Raw genomic sequence first — 24,000 nt, forward strand, 5'->3', positions numbered from 1 at the left:
ATTGAAAAGCAGAAATGTATCAGTTTAGTGCGTAATTTAAGTAAAATATAACAAAGAATTCCTGAGTATTTTAGTCATTTTGTTTGTTCAGTGCATTTTGTTCACCAAAAATGCACTGAATAAACAGAATAGCAGGTGTTAATTCTTTATATCGTGCCAATCACAACGTCAGTTATATATTTTCATGCGAGTATCTGCCAGCAGCTTTGAATGGTTTTCTTTTTGGTTTCCTAATTAATCGATCGGGATCATTATAGACCAATGTCATGTTAAATTAAAATCAGACCTGTCACATATCGTGAATGAGTGATTTCCATCTGTGCTACTGTTTAAAAACACCATTATTAAATTCATATATAAGATTTTGGTAAAGAAAGTAAATTTACATGAAAAACTGGCAGAATAATCTATCAATCAGGATAACTGGTTTTTGTAAAAGTAAATCCACTGAAGATTAAAAGAAGCCTGCGAAATTACACCGGCCAGCAGCGAAAAGCTTCCGGGTTCTCATCCACAGCCAATCGGGAAGCGTCTTCTCACATTCTAGTTCTGATTGGTCAGCCGCGTCTGCGTGTAATCGTTAGAAATCGACAACAAATATGGCGGATGGTGAGTGGTTTTTCTGCAACGTTTAATATACGTTACCAAAGTTTCGAAGACTAATAATGAGAGGAAATGCTATTTGGTAAGGTAGCAACGTTTACTTCGCCTGACAAAAAAAATATTCACGTCTCGCAGTTTTCGTGGGTAATTTCGTACTTATTGTGCACCTCGTTTCTTTCCTGAAAAAAACGTAGCTAAGACAGAAAAGAATCCGTCACTAGGACGACCGTGCATTGTGGTGTCCCTTATTTTAACGGACTAATGTTATATAGTATGTTATAGTTTATGGAGGTATTAGTAATAGTAACAAACTTTGAAATCAGTCGTCCTGTATGACTTCTGTCGACCTGTCTAGTGGGGATGACCTGCGTGTGTCGGTGATGAATGGTATCATCTAAACATGTATAGTACGATGTTTGTTTTATAACACCTTTCAAGTATGCGAAATTACAAGAGGCAATTACAAAAGGTCTTTGGTTCAAATGTATTATACCGAACGTTAGAATTAGTACTACAAGCGCTAAATCAGACTTCCACAACTGCACGTTATGAATGAATGACAGCGTCCGTTTATTTGTACTGCAATAATTTAAAATTTAAGTCTGCTTGGTATTGATTAGTTAGTTGCTTTGAGTAAAACCATTCAGTAAAAGTAGTTTTTAATGCTGTGTTTATTGTTACTTGGGCTGAGCGATATCACATCGCGATTTGTGAAATTTCCGCGAGTAATATCGCCATATTTATAAAGCAAAAAAGGGGATGAAATTACGTAAATTGAACTATACCCAATGGGACTTAATAAATAAGTTTGTATTACGTACCAAAGAACGTATCGAATGAGTTTGTGTTGCCACGAACTGTCAACAAGCAGTGCCGACAAATGCGATGTGATAATCGCGCATGCGTACTGTATACCACGCAGCCCTAAATTGTTTATAAATCTAGTTAAGGTATATTAAGCAAGTTTTACATTCTACAAGAATATGTCTGTATATTTAAGGCTATTGATTCTCCTAGATCACACTGATGCCGAACAGAGCATGGAGGGTCACACACCTGTAAGTAATGATAGATTATTTATTCACAGGGCTGTGCTTTAAATATATATATTGAGAATCACTGGTTTTGCAACTCTCTCTAAAATACCTTTTCTTTTTAAGGCGGTAGAAAACCCACATGCAGAATATGGTCTCACAGAAAATGTACAGGTACAGAATACTCGGTTGTGTTCATCATGCAAGCAGGGTATCCCCGTGAAAGTCATTTAGTTTGCTTGTTATGTTTTGTTTCTTTAGAGGATAGCAGAGAATGAGAAATCCAATGCAGAGAAGTCTTCGAAACAGAAGGTGGACCTGCAGTCGCTTCCTACGCGGGCGTATTTGGACCAGACTGTTGTGCCAATTCTTCTACAGGGCCTTTCAGTCCTGGCTAAGGAAAGGTAGTTTTCTGTAGATATTTTAAGTCATTCACTTCTGTTTCATGTTAATTAAGATCCATCCATCCATCCATTTTTCCAAACCGCTTATCCTACTGGGTAGCGGGGGGTCCGGAGCCTATCCCCGAAGCAATGGGCACAAGGCAGGCAGGGAACAACCCTGGATGGGGGACCAGCCCATCGCAGGACAGTTAATTAAGATTTTTATACATAAGTACATTCACAAAGATAATGGAACCCTGTTGCCCAGAAAAATTACAAAGATAAATCCCAATACAAGAGTCTCACTCCAAAGAAAATGAATGGAAAAACTTCTTACCTCCTGTGCTGTACTGGACACTTTCATGTTGACTTTTTAAAATGTATTCTTCTGTTTTTCCATAGACCTCCAAACCCCATTGAGTATTTAGCAGCTTATCTCCTCAAGAACAAGTCACAGTTCGAAGATCGAAATTGACTTCAGTGAAAGCAACCGAAAAGCTCGAGTTGCTGTGCTTTTTTCCTTTCTTTTGTTTTACTAAAGACCCATTACTTTTCTGTTAACGTGACTGCTCACTGTACAGTTCTTTTAAAACGGTAATAAAGTAGATGCTATATGGGCAAAGTTACTTTTGTTCGTAGTTATGCACAGAAATGCTAAGACGTGATCCTGCAGTTTGCGCTGGAGTAACACCATATGTTTAGTATTGAAATCAGTGTTTCAATGTTAAGAGGATAAACAGAAGTAGTTTATTTTTGAATACTGGGAGTATTCTTGATAAAATTATGTGGGAATTACAAACCTGTTTTTTTTTCTAGTTGATTTAATGTCATTTATTTATTGAATGCTCTCGTACTGTCTTGCATGTAATTCAGTCATTTTAATCGATACTTAATTGTAACAAGAAGTGCATGTACATGGAGATTCATGGGCTTTCACATATCCCATCTTACTTGCCTTTTATACACATGCATACAGGTGAGTGTGAAGCTTGGAGTCTTGCACAAGGTCTCAGTACTGATATGACAATTTAGCTGGCAATGAGGTTCAAACCAGTAGCCTCTTAACCCATCTCTTAACCAAGTTGTGCTGAATAGCATGGAACATAATGATGTTGATTTTTAACAGATTTTCCTCACAACTTAACTATGTGAATATGAAAGTACGAGGTAAGGACAACCCAGGACGGAGGGGCAGCCCATCACAGGGCACACTCACATGGGGAGAACATGCAAACTCCACACACGTGCAACCCAGGGTCCCAGAGGTGTGAGGCAACAGTGCTAACCACTGCACCACCACGCCGCCCCCTGAATATGAAACAAATTATCCTTTACTTGCCATTGGCACAAGTGCATTGGACTGTGTCCCTTTGCCTCCACCTTTTCCTTTCCATGAGATACAGACACATACGCAGGTAAGAACAAGCTGGGGGGTTACGCTGCAGGGCTGGCCAGTGTGCAACACCCCTGGAGCTGGGGGGACTTGCTCGAGGGTCAGAGGACATGTAACTATTCTGCTGAGGCTGGGGCTTGGATTGGTGACCATCTGATCACAGGCATAGAGCCTTTGCCTGCTGAGTCACACATCGCCCCCTGGTGGTTAGTGAATTAAATATTAAATGAATATAAAAACACTGACCCTATTAAAATTGTATTTCATCTAGCACAGTTTATTTGACAGTCTAATATGCATGAATGTGAATCATTATCAGAAAGAACCATGAAGCATCATAATGAAAGGACACAAGGTGACTACTTTTCAAATAACTACATCTTAAAACATTGGGAAGTTGCTGAATTTGTAAGTGTGAATTCTCTTTTATTTGAGAAGTAGCTACAATGTTTCTCTAACCAGTACTTATGCACTAGAAGTCAACATCAGGACCAAGCGTGATGGAGTGGTTGGGGTGGCTTTCCTGAAGACTGCTAGCAAAAGAATGCTGTTTAGGTTGCTAAGAATATCTAATAGGACAAGAACCTAAAATGCCTGTTATGCGAATATTTATGGAGCAATGTATACAGTCTCACACATGGCTTGGGCCTAGTAGTGGATGCAACAGATACATGTACAGTCCCCTCCAAACATATTGGAACAGAGAGGCCTTTACTTTTGCTCTACACTGAAAACATTTGGGTTTGACATCAAAAGATAAATATGAGACAAGTGATCAGTAATTCAACTTTTATTTTCAGGTATTTACATGTAGATATGTTGAACAACTTTTTGACGTTTGTAGTGGGACAACAAATTTTTAGGTAAGCAAAATTATTGGAACATGTGACTGACAGGTGTTTCTGATACACAGGTGTATCCAATTACACTGCTTCCTCAAAAACACATAGTACAGAATATCTACTGTTAGTTTCAGCTCCGGGTTTTGCCTGTGCAGACTGCATTCAAAAGGTGTAACCAACATGAAGACCAGAGTACTATCTATGGGAGAAAAGCAATTTTGAAGCTGTGAGAAGATGGAAAATCCATCAGCCATTGTACAAACGTTGAGCAGTGCAACTATTTGGAATGTCCAGAAGAGGAAATAAATCAGTGGTGAACTAAGCACCAGACGTCAAACTGGTAGACCAAGGACATGTCTAAAACAACTGTTAGTGACATCACCAATCACCCCCAGAGGACAGGAGTGATGGTAACACAATCCACTGTTCACAGATGACTTCTAGAACAAAAGCACAGAGGCTACACTAGAAGATGCAAACAACTTATTAACTATGATAACAGGAAAGCCAGATTGGTCGTATGTTGTAACCTTGACATCCAGTAAAAATGCAAAAGCTGTGAAGACTCTCCATATGCAGTGACTTTAATTTATACAATGTACATTTTTTATTCTCCTCTCCCATGTTCTTCCTCGAGCATTGTATTGTATTCCTTTTCTGTTGTTTTTATTTTTCTTCTACCATTTTTATTGTCACAGTGAACTATTTCCTAAGATGTGTTTGTAAAATGTTTATATGTAGTACAGCATTTAAAAAAAGGAAAGCCAGATTGGAATTTGCCAAAAGGTACAGATACAAGACTATACAGGCTAAAGTGTGGAAAACGGAAGGATCTTCTCATGATCCCAAACACACAAACATTATGGAAAAACAGCATGCCGATATGCAGAAACAAATACCCAAATAAGAATGCACATTTCCTCATCAAAACTCAATATCAACAAATTTTGCGAAACATCGAAAAAGGATAATCCGTCCAATACTTTTCACTCTTAAGTTAATAAAAGATTAAACGGGAACATGTCTACCTATCCCAGCAGTTTCTGTTTTTTGCCGCTGCCTTATACGTCCGAAACATACACTTGTTAAATTCTCCGCAAACCAAATAATCGGAAAATGATTCTGTCTTCCAATCAAATGAGCCTTACGTAATTCATAGGCACAGCTCAAAGTCACGCCCCTACCTGCCTAACGCTTGCAACCAATAGAAGAAGTACGATGGATTACTGCCCAATGAAAGCTCTGCTAAAATGACGACGGCAGCCGAATTATGCCAAACTACGTCCAGTCAGCAGCCTGGTACATTACTAGGGAGAGCGACCAGACCGATGCTGGCTTTTGTTCTTTTGCGAACTGTCAGCTTTACCGTCTGCTTACTTAATCTTCGGTGTGTTTTTTCCTCCTTTTCTGTACGTTATTTTTCATAATCTAGTTGCTCCGTGAGTTTTAGTTTTATATATCGCTCTCTCGATCTCCATTTCACTCTAAACAGTACCGTTTGCAGCACACTCCCTTTTAACTACTTGTTAGTGTCCGATGAACTAGTGTCTTCCCGTCTTTTCCGTCCTGGTACTCCTTTTCTCTCCTTTTTTAATGACAAGGCGTTAACTGGACCAAGATAGGCGGCTCGGGCGCTAAGATGTCGAATCGAGCGGTGTGCAGAGAAGCGAGTCACGCCGGCAGCTGGTACACCGCCGCAGGTAAAGGGCTGCCGGGGCATCGCTCGGGTGGCGGAGTCCGATCACTTTTCGGTGGGGTGGCCCTGCTTCCGGTCGGGTGGGAGGTTTGTAAACACGGGAATGGTTTGGGGGGTTGGCCGGGGCCGTGCGTCCGGCGCTGGCGCCACGGCATGCTTTTGGAGGGTCACCGTAGGGCGTTAAATGACGGCCGAACTTACTTTAGGGTCTTTGGGTGGGAGCCGCCGCGGCTTCCGTGCTGTCACAGGATTTCTTTCCCTGTAAAAGCCAGTATTTGTCGCTCGTTTTTCTTCCTGACAGGCCGCCCCTCTTCTTTTGTGGGAACAGCTAGCTAGCCGCTCCCGGCTACCACTTTGCTACTCGCTAGCCGGTCATTTAGTACAAAAAAAAAAAACTGCCACTGGGGGACTTTGGGCTGAGTTGGAGGAACATTTCGCCTGTCGGTGGGCTGCCCTTTGGGTTCGACGAGCTCGGTGTCCCCTGTGTTACGTGTATTTTGTTCACCATTAAAACCCACAGACGCTAGCTAGCCGGCTCGGAAGTGTTAGCCGACAGAGCTAGCAGCTAACGGAATAGCGCGAGCGCCCCGCTAGCATGCTAACGCGGCGCACAAACGGCACCAAACCGTCTTTCTTTTTTTAAACCCCCCCCCTCCCTCCCCCGAGCTGATTCAGCACTTTTCTTTTTCGCCCAGCTAACTGAAAGACTTCAGTTACAACAAAAGACGGCCGTACCCCACCCCCCACTCCCATGTGCGGGGCTGGGCGGCGTGTAATTGGACCGGATCTCAGTGTCACGCTGCTGCGGAGTCCGGTCCAATTCCGCGGTGCTGCCTGAGTGCAGGGATTAAAGAGGAAGCGGCCGCCTGTGCTGCCGCTAGTGGGTCAGGGCTCAGACATGCTCTGCAGGGGGCCACCAAACATGCAAGAACGTTCATAAACGTCTAGGATTGTTTTAAATGTGCAATCGGTGTACATATTTAGCTGGGCAGTGTAAGAGTGCATGCTATTAAAACGGCCCCATAAAGCTTTGGTGACTGCAAATTTTAGTAGTCATAACTCATATATATGGATATAAATGTATATGTCATTTCCTCTGAAAGGAAATGAGTTCCCACGCTAGCTATTTTAATATTTTCATGCTGTTAAGGATCGGTTTTGTTTTACAAGCCATATTATCTATATTTGTGAAGTCCCTCAGTAGTGTGTGTGCATCTATATAAAATACTGACGTTACACAAATGTCGGTCGTTAAGGAAATCTACAAGCTTGTATAAAAAGGCCTTCATTTATACGAAGGTTTTTCAGATCTGGATTAATGGGTTTTTGAGCAGGGGTCATTTTTCATGACACTTTTTCATAAAGTGTTAACTACCAAAAATGAGTTCTGTATTTAGCCATCAGTAAAAGGTGTAAATTTATAAATGTAATCCTCTAGGTAAAATTTGCGTACGCCTAGCATACCAGGCAAACCACAGTAACTTTTTTTAAGCCCAATGTTAAATATTGCATTGTGTGATTGTGGTTTATTATTATTGATGTGTGAGATTTTGTATGTGTGTTCTGGATTGTATTTTTATATACAGCATTTTGAGACTTGCCTTTGTGTGCGCGTTTGTGTACATGGGCGCATTCTCGCCTGTGTGTCTGCGTTAAACCGGAATGTCAGGGAAAACAGGGACATGCGGTATTTTTAAATTACCTTAAGCTTTCCACCTTGACAGAGCTTTTAATTACTGAGACCAATAAGCCCATGGTCAAGTGCCAAGCTTGCAGTTTCTGCCCATATGACAGCTTGAGTTATTGTGTTTTTCTGTGGAGTATAGATTCGGAAGCCCACCCGGGCCGTTTCTTTGTAGCCTCTAACTGTTTATTGTGTTCCCCCTGCTAAATGATTGCTCTCCAGCTGTGCTGAAACAATAACGACTGGGGGGGAGGAGTCTTCAGAGGCTGAGATCTCTTGGCATCTGCCTGATGAGATGCTTATGCGTAGATTATTTTTGTTGGAGCTGGTGAAAGAAGACAAGGAATAATTCATGGTCCACAGCATACAGGGGGTCACAATATTGCCCTGTTTTATTTTTAACCCATTTCTGTTTCTCTGTAATATGCTACCGCTTTAAGAATGTGGTTGAATGCAGAGCCCTTTGGCCTCATGTGGCCAGTCCTTTTTTAACTATGTTCTGAGTGTTCATTACATGCCAACGCAGGTGCCGTCTCTGAGTGGGGCAGCATGACTTGGTATGAAAAACTGCCAGGTCTTAAAGCTGTAGACTGTCATTTGTTATATCTTATTCTAACATTTGTGGCTGTGATATCAGAATTGCACTGGGGCATTATCTGTTTAATCATTCTGCCCCTGAAGGAGTGTGTGTGTTTGTTTTTCTTGTTTTTTTTTTTCCTCCCTTCTCTCTCACTTGTGGTGTGTTCTGAACGCAAGATTATCCACAATCAACGCAAGCTAATATTTGTCCTGAAGTGTGAATGATAGAGAGATGCTTCCCGGGGACAGGTCCTTGGTATCTTCTGACTCTGTCGTCATTTTAACAGTAGCTGGGGGGAAGCAGAGGGAGTCTCTAACACTGTTGACGGACTGCCCTTCAGAATCCCATGTAAAAGGAAGGTGGCAGATTTACTGCTGTGCCCTGATAAATCAAGCCATGTCTGGTTTCATTTGTTTTTAATGCTTTCAGTCAAGGTCACACTACTGGTCCTCCAGTTCAGATTAAGATTCATTTCTTGTAACATTACAAACCATCTGTCACATAACAGGCAGGTAGACTGCTGCTGATAAGACTGTAATCGCTCAAGATCTTGCCCTATTGATGCAGCTAAGTGGAACTGTAGGGTGCTCTATTATTATCCTTTTAAGCCACCCCACCCCCTTTAGACAGCAGTCTGTTTAAAGAAAATGGTAATGTAATCAGCCTTTGGCCTGATGTACTTAAAAATACTGTCTCATATACTCTCTTTTCTCTGTTTTTAATGGTTTGCCTCTGTCTTCTCAGGGTCCCAGCTGAATGCACAACTAGAAGGCTGGCTTTCTCAAGTGCAATCCACGATAAAGCCCGCCAGAGCAATCATTGCACCGTAAGATACAACTTTCTAGCAGTCATGCCAACTCTACACCTCTGGAATGACAAACGATCAGATGACACATAATTCAGGGCAAGAACGCACCAGAGTTATGCTGAACTTGGCACTTATCAATAATAAAGACAGACTGATATTTTTATCGGGTTTGTTGGATGCGTTACGTTAGGTTTATGGCAGCTGTAGATCAGTGTCTTCTATGTTGACACAAATGGTAAATCTGGGTGTTTTTGTCTTGCAGCCACGCTGGTTATACCTATTGTGGTTCTTGTGCAGCCTTTGCCTACAAACAGGTGGATCCTTCTGTCACGTGAGTCCAGCCAGGCTTGTATTAAGCCTCATGTTCTTAAGGTTCTTTTTTTTTTTCCATATTAAAATAATGAATTTTAAGTTGGATTTCAGTCAGGAGCATTTTATATATAGTAAATCTGTATTTTATTGTGTGAAGGACTGCTTATGATGTTTAGTGAATTGCGTTCCCAGCCAGAGACACCTGAAATGAACTCCGCGTGCGGTCCTGTCTGCCTTCCCCGCTATTGTCGAAGGATTTCCTTGTAGCCATTATTTTGTTTTCCCCTCTTGCGAAATCACAATGCTGTGTGCCTCAGGTACAGGTTATGTCCTAATCAAATGTCAGTGTTTACTAACCCCCTGATAGCGAGGAAGAATAAAATCCATTTAAACACCCCAGAGTCCCAACTCAATGAAAAACGGTCCTTTTACTGGTATGTAGAGCATAAAAATGTGGTTATTTCACTGCTGATTTGATTTCATAATGCGAGTGCTCCAATATCCCCTGCTGATATCTCCAGATGTTGGATGCTTTTTTTTCCCCTCATTGCCTGATTCTCCTGCGCAATACACTTGTATCCATTTAAGATGTACAGTGCTTGGCAGTGGCTTCTCAGCATGGGGTGTTTAGTATTTCGGAGTATGGCAGCCCCTTGCTTGGAGCACCACGCTGAATTACTGATCAGAAGAACCAGCTCCTAGTCAGGGGTCCACTTGTCTCCTAAGAAGCTCCATAAGTGTGCTGACACTGAGCCACCCCCCTGCAGGCAGAGGGTGTTCATCCTGGGACCCTCGCACCACGTCCCTCTGTCCCGATGTGCACTTTCCCCCGCTGAGATCTACAGGACGCCGCTGTACGACCTGAAGATCGATCAGAAAGGTAGGACATTCACACCAGCTCATATGAAAACAGTTTTAAATACAGGAAGCTTAACGAAAATGAATCGCATCGGAAATGTTTTAAGTCCGTACAGGGGGTTCAGGAAGGACTGCAGGACCTGTGAATGACGGCAAGTTAAAGTTTGAGCGTAAGGGAATGTGAGAATGCCAGGCTCCCTGTGCCGGAGATGAATCGCAGCTTTATCTAGGCCTGCAGCACTGGGTGTTCTTGGCCATCTAATGGGCCCGGCGCATGAACCCCCTCCCGCATTACAGCCGCTGGCCGCGTGCCTTCTCCCCCCACCCCACCCCCCTTGCAGTTTATGCCGACCTCTGGAAAACGGGGATGTTCGAAAGGATGAGTCTGCAGACGGACGAGGACGAGCACAGCATTGAGATGCACCTGCCTTATACCGCGAAAGCCATGGAGAGGTGAGTATTATCATGACGGGGGTGTGGAAGGTCCTGCCAGATCATTAGAATAGGGCTTTTCAAATATGGACCCTGAATCCAAATCCAGGCCTTGTTTTCAGTTCTCCCAGGTAGTTAGCTTAATTACTGATTCTGATTGGCCAGAGGCTGAACACCTGGCTCACAGGTAAAGGAAGGCCGGTGTATCAGCAAGGCTCAGACTGAGGACCATGATTTGAATAATTTGTAATGCAGGGTTATTCAAATCATGAATAAAGGTCTCTAATGTAGCCACAGAGTCTGCTTCCTGTCGCTATCTCTCAGGTCACGTGACTTGCATGCAGAGCAATTACCAGAGAAGCTCTGAGCTGAAGTCTCGGCTCCACAGTTACATATTACTCAAAAAAGCGAGCCATTCTTCAATCTGACACCGGTTCCACTCGTTTAGTTTGTGCTGAGGCCAGCCTCATAAGTCCCCGCGATAGATGGATCTGCGGAGCGCTGCAGGCACCGATGTCCAGGCTGGAAACCGCCCCCTCCCCCACCCACATTTAGCTGATATCGCTTTCGCTGGCCCTGATCACTCAGCTGCCCCCCCCGGCTTTTCTCGTTTTACTTAATTTTATTTAATTTCATTTTTTTTATTTACTACAGCCATAAAGACGAGTTTGCCATCGTCCCCGTGCTCGTGGGCGCCCTTAGCGAGTCTAAAGAGCAGGAGTATGGGAAGCTGCTCAGTAAATACCTGGCCGACCCATCCAACCTCTTCGTGATCTCGTCGGATTTCTGTCACTGGGGTGAGTTTTGACATTGGAGCCAGCTTGCAGAGGCCCTGACAGCTCACAGACAGTGTGCCAAGCTGACTGTTTGTGACACGCCTTGGTGAAAGATCAGAAATAAAGACTGTTCTTTGTTTTGTAAGCAGGTGTCAGTTAGCATTTGCTTTCAAAAGGCGATTTGTTAGTGTTTCACATGTACAGCATGCTGGTCTTCAGGTCTGTTATACAAATTTTCTGAGCACTGTTGAGTTTCACATAAATGAAGTGGAAATGTAAAGGTGATATTCTGCAGATGCATATCGTCCTTGTGGGTGCAGTCTATCTCCTTTTGCTCCTTCTCTCTCTCATCCTCTTTCTTCCTAAAGGGCAGCGGTTCCGCTACACGTATTACGACGAGTCCCAGGGTGAAATCTACAGATCCATCGAGCACCTTGACAAAATGGTGAGCAGCCCTCCCTCCTGCACACGCGTGCAGTCCTGTGGGAATGTCGGATGGTCACGCTTCATTTTTCCTGCCAGCTGTTTTTCCAGAAGGCAGATGCAAACTAGCATTGGGTTTGTACAACTGCACAGTAATAAGATCGCCTTCTGTACATGACAAAGCGCCATTAAAATTTCACTCAAACCATCGCAGCTAGCGTGCCTTAAGCTCACACCATGGCTGAATGTCAGCGGTCTGCTTCCACATATGGTACAGCCATGAGTCAGGCACGCTCTGCTTCCCCTTCAGTTTCGTGGTTACTTCAGAGATGTGACTTTGAATACGCCTGTTTCAGTTTGGCACTAGGCCTTCGTAAACTGCAAATAACGCCTGCCTGTTTGCAGAGATGACTGTTAAGGCTTTCGTACCATAAAGAGTTCTGGTTGTCTCAGTGGGGTGGAGGAGTCTGAGTTTTGCTTGTTCCTTTCCATGCGAACTAAGGCCTGAAACACATCAATCACCTCTAGCAGTCAATGCGAGGAATGGCACGGACTGAAAACGTACTAAGCTTTTCCTGCACATTACCAGTCCCTTGTAATTTAATGGTGGACATTTGTCGTATCTACTGTAAAACGGTCATGAATTTTTTTTCTGCCAGGAGGGTAGCACTCCGGAAAGTAACACTGCCAGTCTTCCTAATCTAACAGCAGAGATTGCAGATAAGTTCGGCTCTCTTTCTGGCTCATGACAATCCATCATGATTTTTACTGCAGGTACCTACTTCGGGTACTGAGTCCTCTGATTAGCCTCCATTTTTGAGGAGCTCATCCAGACAGTACCGTCTCAGTCCACAGGCTTGATGAGCTTCTGCTGTTGTGATGCCCAGGCAAAACAAGGGATAGTAAATCTTGATCACAAGGAGCTTCATACAGGAGTTATTCCTCCAGTGGTTGTCCATGGTACCTGAAGGTTGTTTCCTTTGTCTTTACCAGGGCATGAGCATCATAGAACAGCTGGACCCTATATCATTTACTAACTACTTGAAGAAGTACCACAACACTATATGTGGGCGTCACCCTATCGGAGTGCTGCTAAATGTGAGTATCTGTATCGCAGGGATTTCTGACACCGTAAAGGGTTGGTTTATCCACAGTTGAGCAGAATTGCATTGAAATACTAATACAAATATGGATTCTGTCAAGACGGTTATAAATTGAGGCTATTCTAGAAAGTTCAATATGCTTGTGTGTGTGTGTGTGTGTGTGTGTGTGTGTGTGTGTCTCTCTCTCTCTCTCTCTCTCTCTCTCTTTCTTGTATCTCTCACGTGTGCGCTCTCTCTCACTTTCTTCTTGCCTCTTTCCTTGTCTGTGTTGCTCTCCTTGCTATCTTTCCTTGGGTATGTTTCTCTCCATTTTTCTCCTTCTCTCTCTTGCTCCTCTCTCACTGTCTCTCATTCTCTCCTTGTCTTTTTCTGTCTCCTTGTCTTTCTCCTTGTTGCTCTCTCTCTCTCCCCACACATACACACCCCTACACCTCCTGTTCCACTGTAGGCTGTGGCTGAGCTGAAGAAGACTGGTATGGACATGAAGTTCTCTTTCCTGAACTACGCCCAGTCCAGCCAGTGCAGGAACTGGCAGGACAGCTCCGTGAGCTACGCTGCAGGCGCCCTCATAGTCTATTGAGAATCCGACACCCCCTCCCCCCCTTTCCTTGGGGAGAAGTAGCAGCTCTGGTCCCCAGTCCCCTATCCATGGCCTTTACCAACATCCCACCACCCAACCGTTCAGATTGAAGCCCTGGGGCATCATGAGTTTTAGCTGAGGATGATCGATAGCCTTGACTTTGGGTTTTGCGTTTGACATTCTGAAGGCAATACGGATGGTGGGGGGGGGAGGGGAGGTTAATCATGGAGTCTTTCAGCCTCCATGCTGCCAATGTTCTCTTGAATAAGAAAAAAAAATTAAAAATACGTTTCCTTTATATTTGCACTCCTGTTCTCAGAACTGTGCAGTCATATTTTTTCGAGAGCAAAGCTCTTTTTAGGTTTTAGTGGATGTTAACAGAACAGTTAAAAAGGCTTGAACAGACAATACCGGACAGGAAAGTGAAACACCTTCACGATACAGTAGAAGCCAATGAAAAGTGGTAAAGGTAGCTATCGCCAACGTTGTACAACAGACCCACTGTTGCAGTCGCTTTACTAAGGGCTACAAGCAACCAAGTCTGGTATTCTGCTGTACGATTGATACCAAATACAAAAACTCCTGTTTTTAGACATGAAGTTCCTTTTTGTTATGGGTGATATATATATATATATATATATATATATATATTTTTTGTTTCATTACCTGTTATGTATTTCATCCCCCATTGATATGTTACATTTTTAGGTCTAATGTTTTGACCCTATAGCAGTTAGTAGCATATTTTAGCACTTGCATTATTATTATTTTTCTATTAAAATGAGCCTATAGTAGTTTTCATCACCTGACTATGAAATTAGCTTTGGGTTGAGTGTACAATGCAGATGGCAGGCTTTGCTAAGGAGTTTTAATAGTTTTAAGAGGTACCCTTTCACTTTGAAGCAACACTGACCTTATCATTGACACCGCGTATATCCTTGAGGTGCTAAGCTTAAAGTGAGCGAGGTGCCATTGTTGTAGATATTTTGTTTCTAACCCAATGGATGTACCTTCTCCTCGATTTGTCTGTTGATGTTCATGTGAAAAGCAAAACTCTCATTAATTGGATACTGACTGGCGGAACAGTTGTGCCTTGAGTTATTTGGAAAAATTTCAGCCCTCTCTAAATACTTCCATGGTCAGAAAATATTTTCCCCTTATATATGCCATGCTTTGCCTCCCAGTCGCTCTTTCCCATCTTACTCCTGACCTGCACTTGGCAGTATGATTTTTAGGCTCTCCGTTTTTTAGGACTCCTGTCATTGTTCTTTCCTCAGTCTTGGCTCTGATGAGAACATGTGTCCGCTGTACCAGTTAAAAAGCTGGCCAGTTTTGTCTTTCACACAGTACCTGTTGCTGAAGGTTCATGGGAGTTATACTTGCACAATGAAAAGTGATTGGTTCAATCTGAACCATTTGGATTGTAGAGGAGGTTTATCTAAGAGGCTAGAGGAGACTGAACCAAGACGTCTGATTGGTTCTCCCTGATCCAGATTGTAGGCAGAACCAACCAATCACTTTTCATTGTGTTCTCAGAATATTTTTGTGTAAGTTAAACTCCCACAAGTCTGCTGAAGAGCCCCTCGTTCTGTTTTCATGTGTTTTTGCTTTCACCATGTTTAAGTGCAGTGGATATGACGGTCGGCAGTTAAAAGTACAGGGCATGTTTGTATGTGAAACTGAAGGACTCCTCTTTGGGGTTTGTTTATGATCTCAGGTTTCATTGACTGAGCACCCAGTAGGCTCTCCAGAGAGTATCATTAGGTCATTACAATCAAAATGTTTAAGAGTAAAATGCTGAAACGTGCTCTGTGGTGTCGTCTAATTTTGTGCGTGATTCTTCAGACTAACCAGATATGATCGGAACATGTCAACGGTCACAGATCGGGATTCAACGTGCTGTGGATTATTTCCCTCATGTTCATGGTCTTGCCATTTAAACCACTCATGGCTGCGAGAAAATGTTCAATTGCCATGATAATTAGTTCAGTCAAAGTGCTTAAGTAGCTCAAACTGATTGGAATTTTACACGTGCCAGTGCAGCTAGGCCGGTGGAGAATCAAGGATTTTTTTTTTTTTTGTTTATTTTTGTGAAGCACTGCGTCTTTGTGTTTTCCAGGCTAATGCCACATTTGTTCAGTTTGACATCCTACATTTCCCAGTTTTCTAACTTTCCTAAAACCCTTAGCAGCCTTAGGGATTACTTTTTATTTTGCAGCTGAAGTGAAAGCCAGTGTAGTTTCATGCTGGTCAGGCCTAAGACTAGATGACCTTTTTCTAAATAGACTCTGGGAAACGCATAAGATTTTAAGAGATTACTGTTCTAGGAAGGTACTGCCTAAGAGAGTATACGTACATTTGCAGAGCTGACTGCTTTATCACCCAGCAGAGCAAAATGGTAACATGCATGCAAAGTGCATAAAATCAGCGAGAGAGGAAGAATGAGACACTTCAAACTATGGATTATGAATTACGGTTCTTGGTTCTCTCAAGACGTATCAGTGGGAATTGTGCAAGAAAATGCTTTGGAGAGAATAGAGTGGCTTCATTTTTAATTACTTCAGGCAATCTGAATCACCAGTCAGCCTTGTAAACATTTTGTGAATTGCAGATGGTTGTGTTATGGCCCAGTGTAAGACCGTCACAAGCACTTCCAAAAAACTAGCATCACGCCTTCAACATTAAAAACATAACCCTATTTACCACACACGTGAATATTCTCTCTGAAATGTTTCTACGCGAAGATTCTCAGCACTAATGCTCTTGTGTCCCAGAAGGAGGACTGTGTTTAAGCAGAAAGGAGTCTGTGCAGCTGTCCACACCTGTGAGATGCTCCAAGTGTCTGATCCTGTCTGCTGTCTCACAGACTATCTTGGCAAAGGGAAGCTAGAGTCAGTAGAGCAGCTCAGCCGAATAACGAAGAGTTTGAAAGGCAGACTGTGGGAACGACTGCGAGTTGTAGCACGGGAGGCTCTTGTCAGCCCCATCTGACAATTTAATTCCTTGTAGTACCAGCTGCAGCTGGGCAAGGAGAATCAGTTTGTTGGTGCCAAGATTTTAGAGGACTGTGTCTGTCCTCCTCTAGTTAAATTGGCACAGATGTCCTTGGCTGAAGTTGGGGAAGTTACAAAAGTAATCCGTTACAGACAGAGGTGGAAAGTTCCGGTCCAGAAAGTACAAATCCAGACCAAGGTTTTGTTTCAACTAACCGTACTCTGTGACTGACTCTTTATATTCACCTGGTTGGTTGAAACAAAATTTTGGTGTGGATTTGTACTTTCTTGACCTGAAGATTCCACCTCTGTCTCTAATGCTCACAAAAATAATGTAACTTCCCAAACACTGTCCATGGCTGACAATGTGTAGATGACACCCTGATTCATGTTGGAGTAACATTTTCATCGTCTACTAAGGTTATGGTTAAATAGCATGCAAAGAAATGTGAAATTGGTATGCATACTAAGACATAAACCAAGAACCAGCTAGTAAAAATAATTATAAACCACAATTGTGTAGAGGGTGAGATAAAATGTATAATGCGGAACCTCAAACATCTGCTAGTTCAGTCATGTCATTTACAAGATGTCAGCGTTGAAGATGCACCTGGATTGTCTGGGGGTTGCTGATGCAGCCATGAACATCCGAGGCGGGGAGAATTAACATCTCTGGTTGTTTGTAGTGCAAGATTATGAAGGTGGGATTGTATGTGGTTCTCTAATAAGCACATTAATTAAGTGCATCTCACGCAAAAAAACGTCATTAGACATGCTTATCGGTTCAGCCCCCGGCTGAAAAGTGGGAGACACTTAACAAATTATCATACTTTCATCACATACATGAAATTCAAATAAAATTCTATTTACATTAAAATGCGTAAGAGGTGAAACGGCAATCGCCTTTATTTTTCTAAGTTAATGACAGTAAGTGTCCTTGACGTAATCGCTCATGTATTCTCTTACCTATTGAGTTGAAAAAGATCCGTCAGCATGAAGCGCTGCGCATATTTATGAGGGGTGACATAATGGTTTCTTTTATTCTGCTCCAAATGTCACAATTAGAGGTAATTAGAGGTTTTACAGTGTGCGGAAGATGTCGGACAAAGACACCCGACTACAGTAATTCACAGAGGTTGAGCATAGCGCCACGTGATGGCTGATTAACACTGGAGTGCTTCTGAGATCCGCGTAGGGGCGGCACAGTGTACCAGAAGGTGGCGCTGTTCCCCCACTACACCAGGATTCAGGTTGCGAATCCGAAACTAGTTTTCTGTTAAGATTTTACGCACTTCTTATATTTGAATGGCATCCTTCAGTTTAATCATGCCTTACCAAAAGAAATGACATGGCCTCTGTCTGTGAATGCGTTGGGATGCACTGTTGTCGATAATTGGCAGCAGTTAAATGGAAAAACTAGTCAGACTAAATGAGAGGTGTATTTTCATTAGGATTGCCCATTATTGTTGTTAATCGTGTTAGTTTGAGGGAAACAGGCAGCGCTTTGCTTAATGACATAGACCTAACACGATTACTAGTTCAAGTCCCATGAGAGGTCCTGCAGAAGTACCCTCCAGCAAGGTACTTAACCGGAATTACTCATGTAAAAAGCTCCAGCTGCGCGAACGATTATACATTGCTGCAATAAGCGACTAAATATAACAGCTGATTTGATGACCGTATGGAAAACAACGAACCGCTTGTGAATGTGCCCGAAGAAGACTGAGTGTTTATTCTGACTCACTGAGACAATTATAACAAGGTAACATCATTTTGTACAAGAGAAACGTGGCCAAAGTAAAACATTAAAGATGTGTGGGTTCACACTGAAATATCCGTTCCCTTCGATATTAAATGTTTCATTTTGAGAATCGATTCTACCATTAACATATCGTTTTTTTTTTTAACCTGGTAATTTACATGTTAATATTATAGGGAGTAAGAGGTAAACCACTACCAGGCCTGGTGGCTCATGAAGGAGGAGAAAGGGAAGAATTTCAGGGTCCTCGACACTAGTGACTAGGGCAGAATTCCCAGCTCTGGTCATGGAGTCCCAGAGATCCGGTTTGCAACACAGTTTGTAGATTTCGCTGCTCAAACATCTTAATCAGCTAACTGCCCGTAGATGTGTTTGAGCATTAAGAGTTCCCTTCACTGGAACTAAGGTGCCTCTAGTCTAACTCCTGAAAAACAACCTCTTACCATCATCCCTCCTCCACCAAACTTTAGAGTTGGCACAATGCAGTGAGGCAGGTCAAGTTCTCCTGGCATCTGCCAAACCCAGACTCATCCATCAGACTGTCAGAGAGAGAAGCGTGATTCATCACTCCACAGGACACATTTCCACTGCTCCAGAGCCCAGTGGCGGCGTGCTTTACACCACTCCATCCGACATTGGCATTGCATTTGGAGATGTGAGGCTTGCATGCAGCTGCTCGGCCATTCCATGAAGTTCCAAGCATACAATTTTTGTGCTGGAGTTAATGCCAGAGGGAGTTAGGAACTGCCTAAGGAACAGTTAAGAACGAAAACCAAACAATGAGTACTGGCATAAAAATAAAGAATTAAGATGAAAATAGAATAAAAATTTTACACATAATATACAACACGGTGCAAATACTACATTGTACTTTCACCAGATTTGTCAATGTCAGTATTCTTCACACACACGGTTTAATAATCATCTCACGAATCCCCAAAGTACCGAAGGCCTGTCTGGTTTAGCTTGACGGATATCCAGTGTGGACAGGTTGATAAGCTTAGCATTTGCATTAAGGATATCAGGAAAAGAATTTGTCATTTGGCGTTTGGTTGGGTTTTCCAAGATAAGCTTATAGCAAGACATGGGAGGCCAGCCTCATTTCAAGACTAACCTTGGGACGCCCTGGAGAAAGTTGAGAGGATGGTGGCAAATTTGGAAAACGTTGTGAGCACTTGGTCCCCATTGCCTTCTTCCTGCCTACTGCCATCAGACCCTACAACCTCTATACATCTTTTGTTCATCTACTGGACATCAAATATTTTTATACCACTGCATTCCAGTATTCAGCATACCTCTGTTCCCCGAAAATGTCTTTAAAATTGCATTGTACAGCTTTCACTATTTTATTCATTCCTATTATTTTATTCCTTCTTATCTATTTTTCTTAATTTACGTTCTTGTTCTCTGTTATTTCAATAACGACTGGGTGAAAAATGAAATATATGCCTGATCCAGGCGATGCACTGTCTGCCACATGCTCCATATGCTGTTATCATTTTGATTAAACATGAAGGCAAAACTGCTTTAGGCGACCGTGCTAAAACGAAAACAAAAAAACATGTTCAAACCACCAAACAAACCAAGGCAATATCATCATTTGTGATCAGAAAAGACTCAGAGTAGGACACAATTGTTGTTGCCGAATTAACTACTTATCACGGTGCGCGACATGATCCCAGCTACCTGTCCACTGACTACCGGAACGAGGTGAGTGCGAAAATATTCAGTGAATCTAATATTGCAACTAAAATGTCCTGTGGCAGAACTAAGAGTGAGACATTAGTTGAGAATATTTTGGCACTGTTCAGTCAAGGAAGACTAGCAACGGAGTTATAGAAAGCGCAGTACTTTGCAGTATGTTCTGATGCGTCCAATTCTGGCAACACATGATAGTTCCCGTACACGGTCCAGTATATCTTCCGTGTGAAGTATGGATTACTAGATTTTTATGATGACCCCGACGAATTTAGCGAAGCCGTATACAAACAGGTGTCGATCGCTGAAAACAACGGACTTCCAGTCAAGCGCATTAGTGCCTATATATGGTGCAGATAACGCATCACTTAATCATGGTCGGCACAACTTGGTTCTTCCGAAACACAAAGAAATTAATCCACATATTATGAAGGCCAACTGCAAGTGTCACATCATAAATAACACAGTGAAAACAGATAACCTTGTCTTTAGTTATGCAAGGTGTGATGTAGAAGCCTTTGTGCTTAAGATATAGAACTCAAGAAGGTCTGTGAATGAACTTTACAAAATACAGGGAGATTTTGAGGCATGTCCACACATTCTGTCTGTCTTTGCTGCCAGCTATACAGAGGATTTAAGAGTCTTATTTTGTATCCCATGGAAAAGAGGACTATCCAAGTAATACCAAGTATTATCTGGAAATACCAAGTATAAATGGAAGATTTGGTAAGATAATAAGGCCTATAATAAGTATAATAATAAATAATATTTATTCCTGTCTGAATTAACATGAATTTATATGTCCTAATAATCGGTTAAGCTTTACATAATGTTTATGTAATGTTTGTTAATAGCAATTTGCGGTAGAGTTACCAGGTACTTTCAGCATATGATTGAGGAATGTTAAGTAAATAATGTGAATTGTTCTATAAATGGCTACAGATTAGGTCTAAGTACTCCACTGTCATTCCCCTGCTTACTTCTTTAGCCAAGAAGAAGCAAAAGCCAGCATAAGTAAAGCATAGACTAGTATCTAAGTAATCAATTATTCAGGTGTTTCTTCTCATGAATATACCGAAAGGTGTTTAAAATATTCAGAGTTATGCACAACGCTAATTCACAAAAATGCGAAACCTTTTCTAATTCTTTTATGCCAGACGAAAGGATGTGTTTACTTGTTGATACGTGGTCCGTCCATTTTCATAAAAAGGCGGCAACCTTATTCTTAGTCACTTCAGCCCCCTGCCCGCAATGTAGTGACTATTTATGGCTAAATGCCTGGATTGAGTTTTGTGTGTGTGTGTGTGTGTGTATATGTGTGTGTGTGCCAACCAGGGTGTATCCCAACTGAAAACGGAAATTTAAACATAAAACATGGATTCTTTGTTTTACATTAGCTTTTGTCAGTCTTCACTAAGGGTGTCAAAAATGTGGAATGTGTTATCAGAGTCTTGAGTCTTGAATTTGAAAAATTCGGTGTATTTGTTAGCTACTGTTGCAAGATATATTGCGACATATTATGGGGACAGATCATTTGTCAGCTTGTTAACTTTACGCGATCTCTTCAGGACATAGGCACTCCCCGAAAGCCGCAGCTTGCAGAAGGTTTGCACACAGCATCCTGGTTCCCCTTATCCACCTCTCTCCGAACTGAGGCGGGGGGTATTTCATCGTGACGGATCACGGATCCGTGAAAGATGCACTGCCACGGCAGCTTGGTTACTGCCTACTGCTGCGTCCTGATCGCGGGGGGCGTCGGGTTCAGCTTCAGGCAGGCTCGCAGGCAGACCCCCTACGGCCGGTACGCGGCGTTGTCGGCATCGCGGCGCTGGGTGCCGGCCAAACCGGCGTGGTTTTTCCAGGAGCTGCCATCTTTCCTGGTGCCCATGCTGATGTGTTGGGGCACAGGGGCGAAGCTGCGGTTGGGTGAAACTCTGCTGCTCTGCCTCTTCTGTGGCCACTACTTCCAGAGGTAAAATGAATAAATAATTATATATATATATATATATATATATATATATATATATATATATATATATATATATATATATAAAATCAGAAATTGCACCGTATGTATTTACTTTGAAACTTACTTTACGCGCTTTACGACTGATCAAACTGGGGCTGTCTGTATGCATGCGGACACTGAAGGATACTGCATCACCCCACACCCACGACAGTTTTGTTCGTAGATTGTTCATACTTTAATACATGGAAATATAACTTAAATTAATTGCTACATAAAACTCGATTTTAATTAAGAAGTCAATTCAGTTATCTTTGCAACTATTTCCATAATAACACATAAATTTTATAGTGGGAGTTGATTGCAAAAAAGAATAATGGTTCCACTAAAGTCCGCGACAGATTCATAATTTGTGACTGACATGAAAGCTGTAGGGCTACTGATTATATTATTCTTAAATTAATGGCGTGATTTAATCAGCTGATATACGTGCTGTGTAGTAATGAACTTCTGCTGTATTCTTCAGGACCTTCGTGTACTCCTTGCTGACGAAGGGCCGTCCCTCCCCCCTCCGGATCGTACTGTCAGCCCTGATCTTCTGCTCTGTCAACGGATTCGTCCAGAGCCACTACCTGCTGCACTGTGCGGCGTACGGTGATGCGTGGCTCACCGACTGGCGGTTGCTGCTCGGTGAGCGGCTCTGGCTCTCACCTACCACAACTATCTCCTAGGCTTGTGTTTCCAGTAGAGGTGGAAATTTCATGCCCAGAAAGTAAAAATCCAGACCAGGATTTTGTTTCAACCAAGCAGTTGAGTACTCCGTGATGTTATTCTTTATACTCAAATGGTTGGTTGAAACAAAATCTTGGACTGGATTTTTACTTTCTGGACCTGAAATTTCCACCTCTGGTTTCCAGCGTTACTGACGTAATCGCCTTAATTTCATTTTAGATCGCATATCATAAAACACGGTTAGTCCCGAAAACACGTGACTCCTAGAAAGCCTAACGTTAACTTCGTTGATTCACAACGACAAATAAATGTTATCCTTCTGTGCTTGCGTTTAGGACTTATCGTATTTTCTATCGGAATGGGGATAAATGTCCACAGTGACTACATATTGAGAAACTTGAGGAAACCTGGAGAACTCCACTATGCAATTCCCAAAGGTTAATAGCATATTTTCACATATTCCTATAAAACTGAGTACTTGATTTATTCTTGTGAATGAAAATTGTGTGTGCTTGCCCTCTCATCTCTGTTAGGTTATGCGCGGTACTTTAACTATAATGGGATGCTGATCACTTTTCATTCAGGTGGCATGTTTGAATACGTCTCGGGTGCAAACTTCCTGGGGGAGATAATCGAGTGGTTCGGCTTTGCCGTTGCTGCTTGGTCCGTACCTGCCCTTTCCTTTGCGGTCTTCACGCTGTGCTCCATCGGACCACGCGCTTACCATCATCACCGGTAACTGCTACGGCCCCACATTCCCCAACCGCGGCACGTTGACGTGCATTAATAACATTTATTTAAACGTTATTTTCAATGTTGTTATTTTTTCTATGTTTCAGATTTTACCTGAAGTTTTTTTCAGATTACCCACAATCAAGAAAAGCAGTAATACCATTCCTATTTTGAGAGGTTTGGTCATCTACCATCATACTTAGGAAAACTAACAAATTACAGCCATCTTTCGGAGTTTCCCCGAAAAGAATCATCTCTCGAGGACGCTGTTAACCTCCTGGACTCATGCATTCCGAGCAAACCAGCGCTGCATTAATAGTTTCGGTCTGACGGCGGATTTATTACATGTAGGTTAATGTTAACATTTTACATACAAGAGTTTGCATAATTTGACTCATAATCATTTCATTACTAATATCTTTCTGTAGCTTTCAACAGCACATTGTGTGTGAAATAAAAGTGTTTTTTACAGTTACTAACCTCATTTTGTGCCTCATTTCAACACTTTAAAACAGGGCTCTTCAAATCTGGCCCTCGATTCCAAATCCAGGCCTTGTTTTCAGTTCTCCCAGGTAGTTAATTTAATAATTACTGATTCTGATTGGCCAGAGGC

General features: G+C 42.3%; 3 protein-coding genes across 6 annotated transcripts; all 3 read left to right on the plus strand.

The window, feature by feature from the left end:
- Nucleotides 1-516: 516 nt before the first annotated feature.
- On the plus strand, nucleotides 517-2,778 carry LOC125715478 (protein dpy-30 homolog). 2 transcript variants are annotated; one of them, XM_048987018.1, is made up of 5 exons: nucleotides 517-609; nucleotides 1,621-1,661; nucleotides 1,764-1,811; nucleotides 1,899-2,041; nucleotides 2,423-2,778. In XM_048987018.1, the coding sequence occupies exons 1-5, from the start codon at nucleotides 600-602 to the stop codon at nucleotides 2,493-2,495; spliced, it is 315 nt and encodes a 104-aa protein (XP_048842975.1). In that variant the 5' UTR covers nucleotides 517-599; the 3' UTR covers nucleotides 2,496-2,778. The 2 variants fall into 2 exon arrangements, with proteins under 2 accessions (XP_048842975.1, XP_048842976.1); XM_048987019.1 differs by having other exon boundaries at nucleotides 568-685.
- A 2,723-nt stretch (nucleotides 2,779-5,501) lies between these two features.
- LOC125715476 (protein MEMO1) lies at nucleotides 5,502-15,314 on the plus strand. Of its 2 annotated transcripts, XM_048987014.1 has the most exons (10): nucleotides 5,502-5,642; nucleotides 5,857-5,955; nucleotides 8,960-9,041; nucleotides 9,286-9,354; nucleotides 10,103-10,215; nucleotides 10,535-10,646; nucleotides 11,280-11,422; nucleotides 11,770-11,846; nucleotides 12,818-12,922; nucleotides 13,376-15,314. In XM_048987014.1, exons 2-10 carry the CDS (start codon nucleotides 5,895-5,897, stop codon nucleotides 13,505-13,507), a joined length of 894 nt encoding a protein of 297 aa, XP_048842971.1. In that variant the 5' UTR covers nucleotides 5,502-5,642; nucleotides 5,857-5,894; the 3' UTR covers nucleotides 13,508-15,314. The 2 variants fall into 2 exon arrangements, with proteins under 2 accessions (XP_048842971.1, XP_048842970.1); XM_048987013.1 differs by having other exon boundaries at nucleotides 5,524-5,955.
- A 5,466-nt stretch (nucleotides 15,315-20,780) lies between these two features.
- Nucleotides 20,781-23,862, plus strand: LOC125715477 (3-oxo-5-alpha-steroid 4-dehydrogenase 2-like). 2 transcript variants are annotated; one of them, XM_048987015.1, is made up of 5 exons: nucleotides 21,047-21,929; nucleotides 22,450-22,613; nucleotides 22,991-23,092; nucleotides 23,240-23,390; nucleotides 23,495-23,862. In XM_048987015.1, exons 1-5 carry the CDS (start codon nucleotides 21,655-21,657, stop codon nucleotides 23,559-23,561), a joined length of 759 nt encoding a protein of 252 aa, XP_048842972.1. In that variant the 5' UTR covers nucleotides 21,047-21,654; the 3' UTR covers nucleotides 23,562-23,862. The 2 variants fall into 2 exon arrangements, with proteins under 2 accessions (XP_048842974.1, XP_048842972.1); XM_048987017.1 differs by lacking the exon at nucleotides 22,991-23,092 and having other exon boundaries at nucleotides 20,781-21,929.
- The last annotated feature ends 138 nt before the right edge of the window (nucleotides 23,863-24,000 follow it).

Source organism: Brienomyrus brachyistius, chromosome 20, assembly GCF_023856365.1.
Source record: "Brienomyrus brachyistius isolate T26 chromosome 20, BBRACH_0.4, whole genome shotgun sequence".
NCBI classification, from domain to species: domain Eukaryota; kingdom Metazoa; phylum Chordata; class Actinopteri; order Osteoglossiformes; family Mormyridae; genus Brienomyrus; species Brienomyrus brachyistius.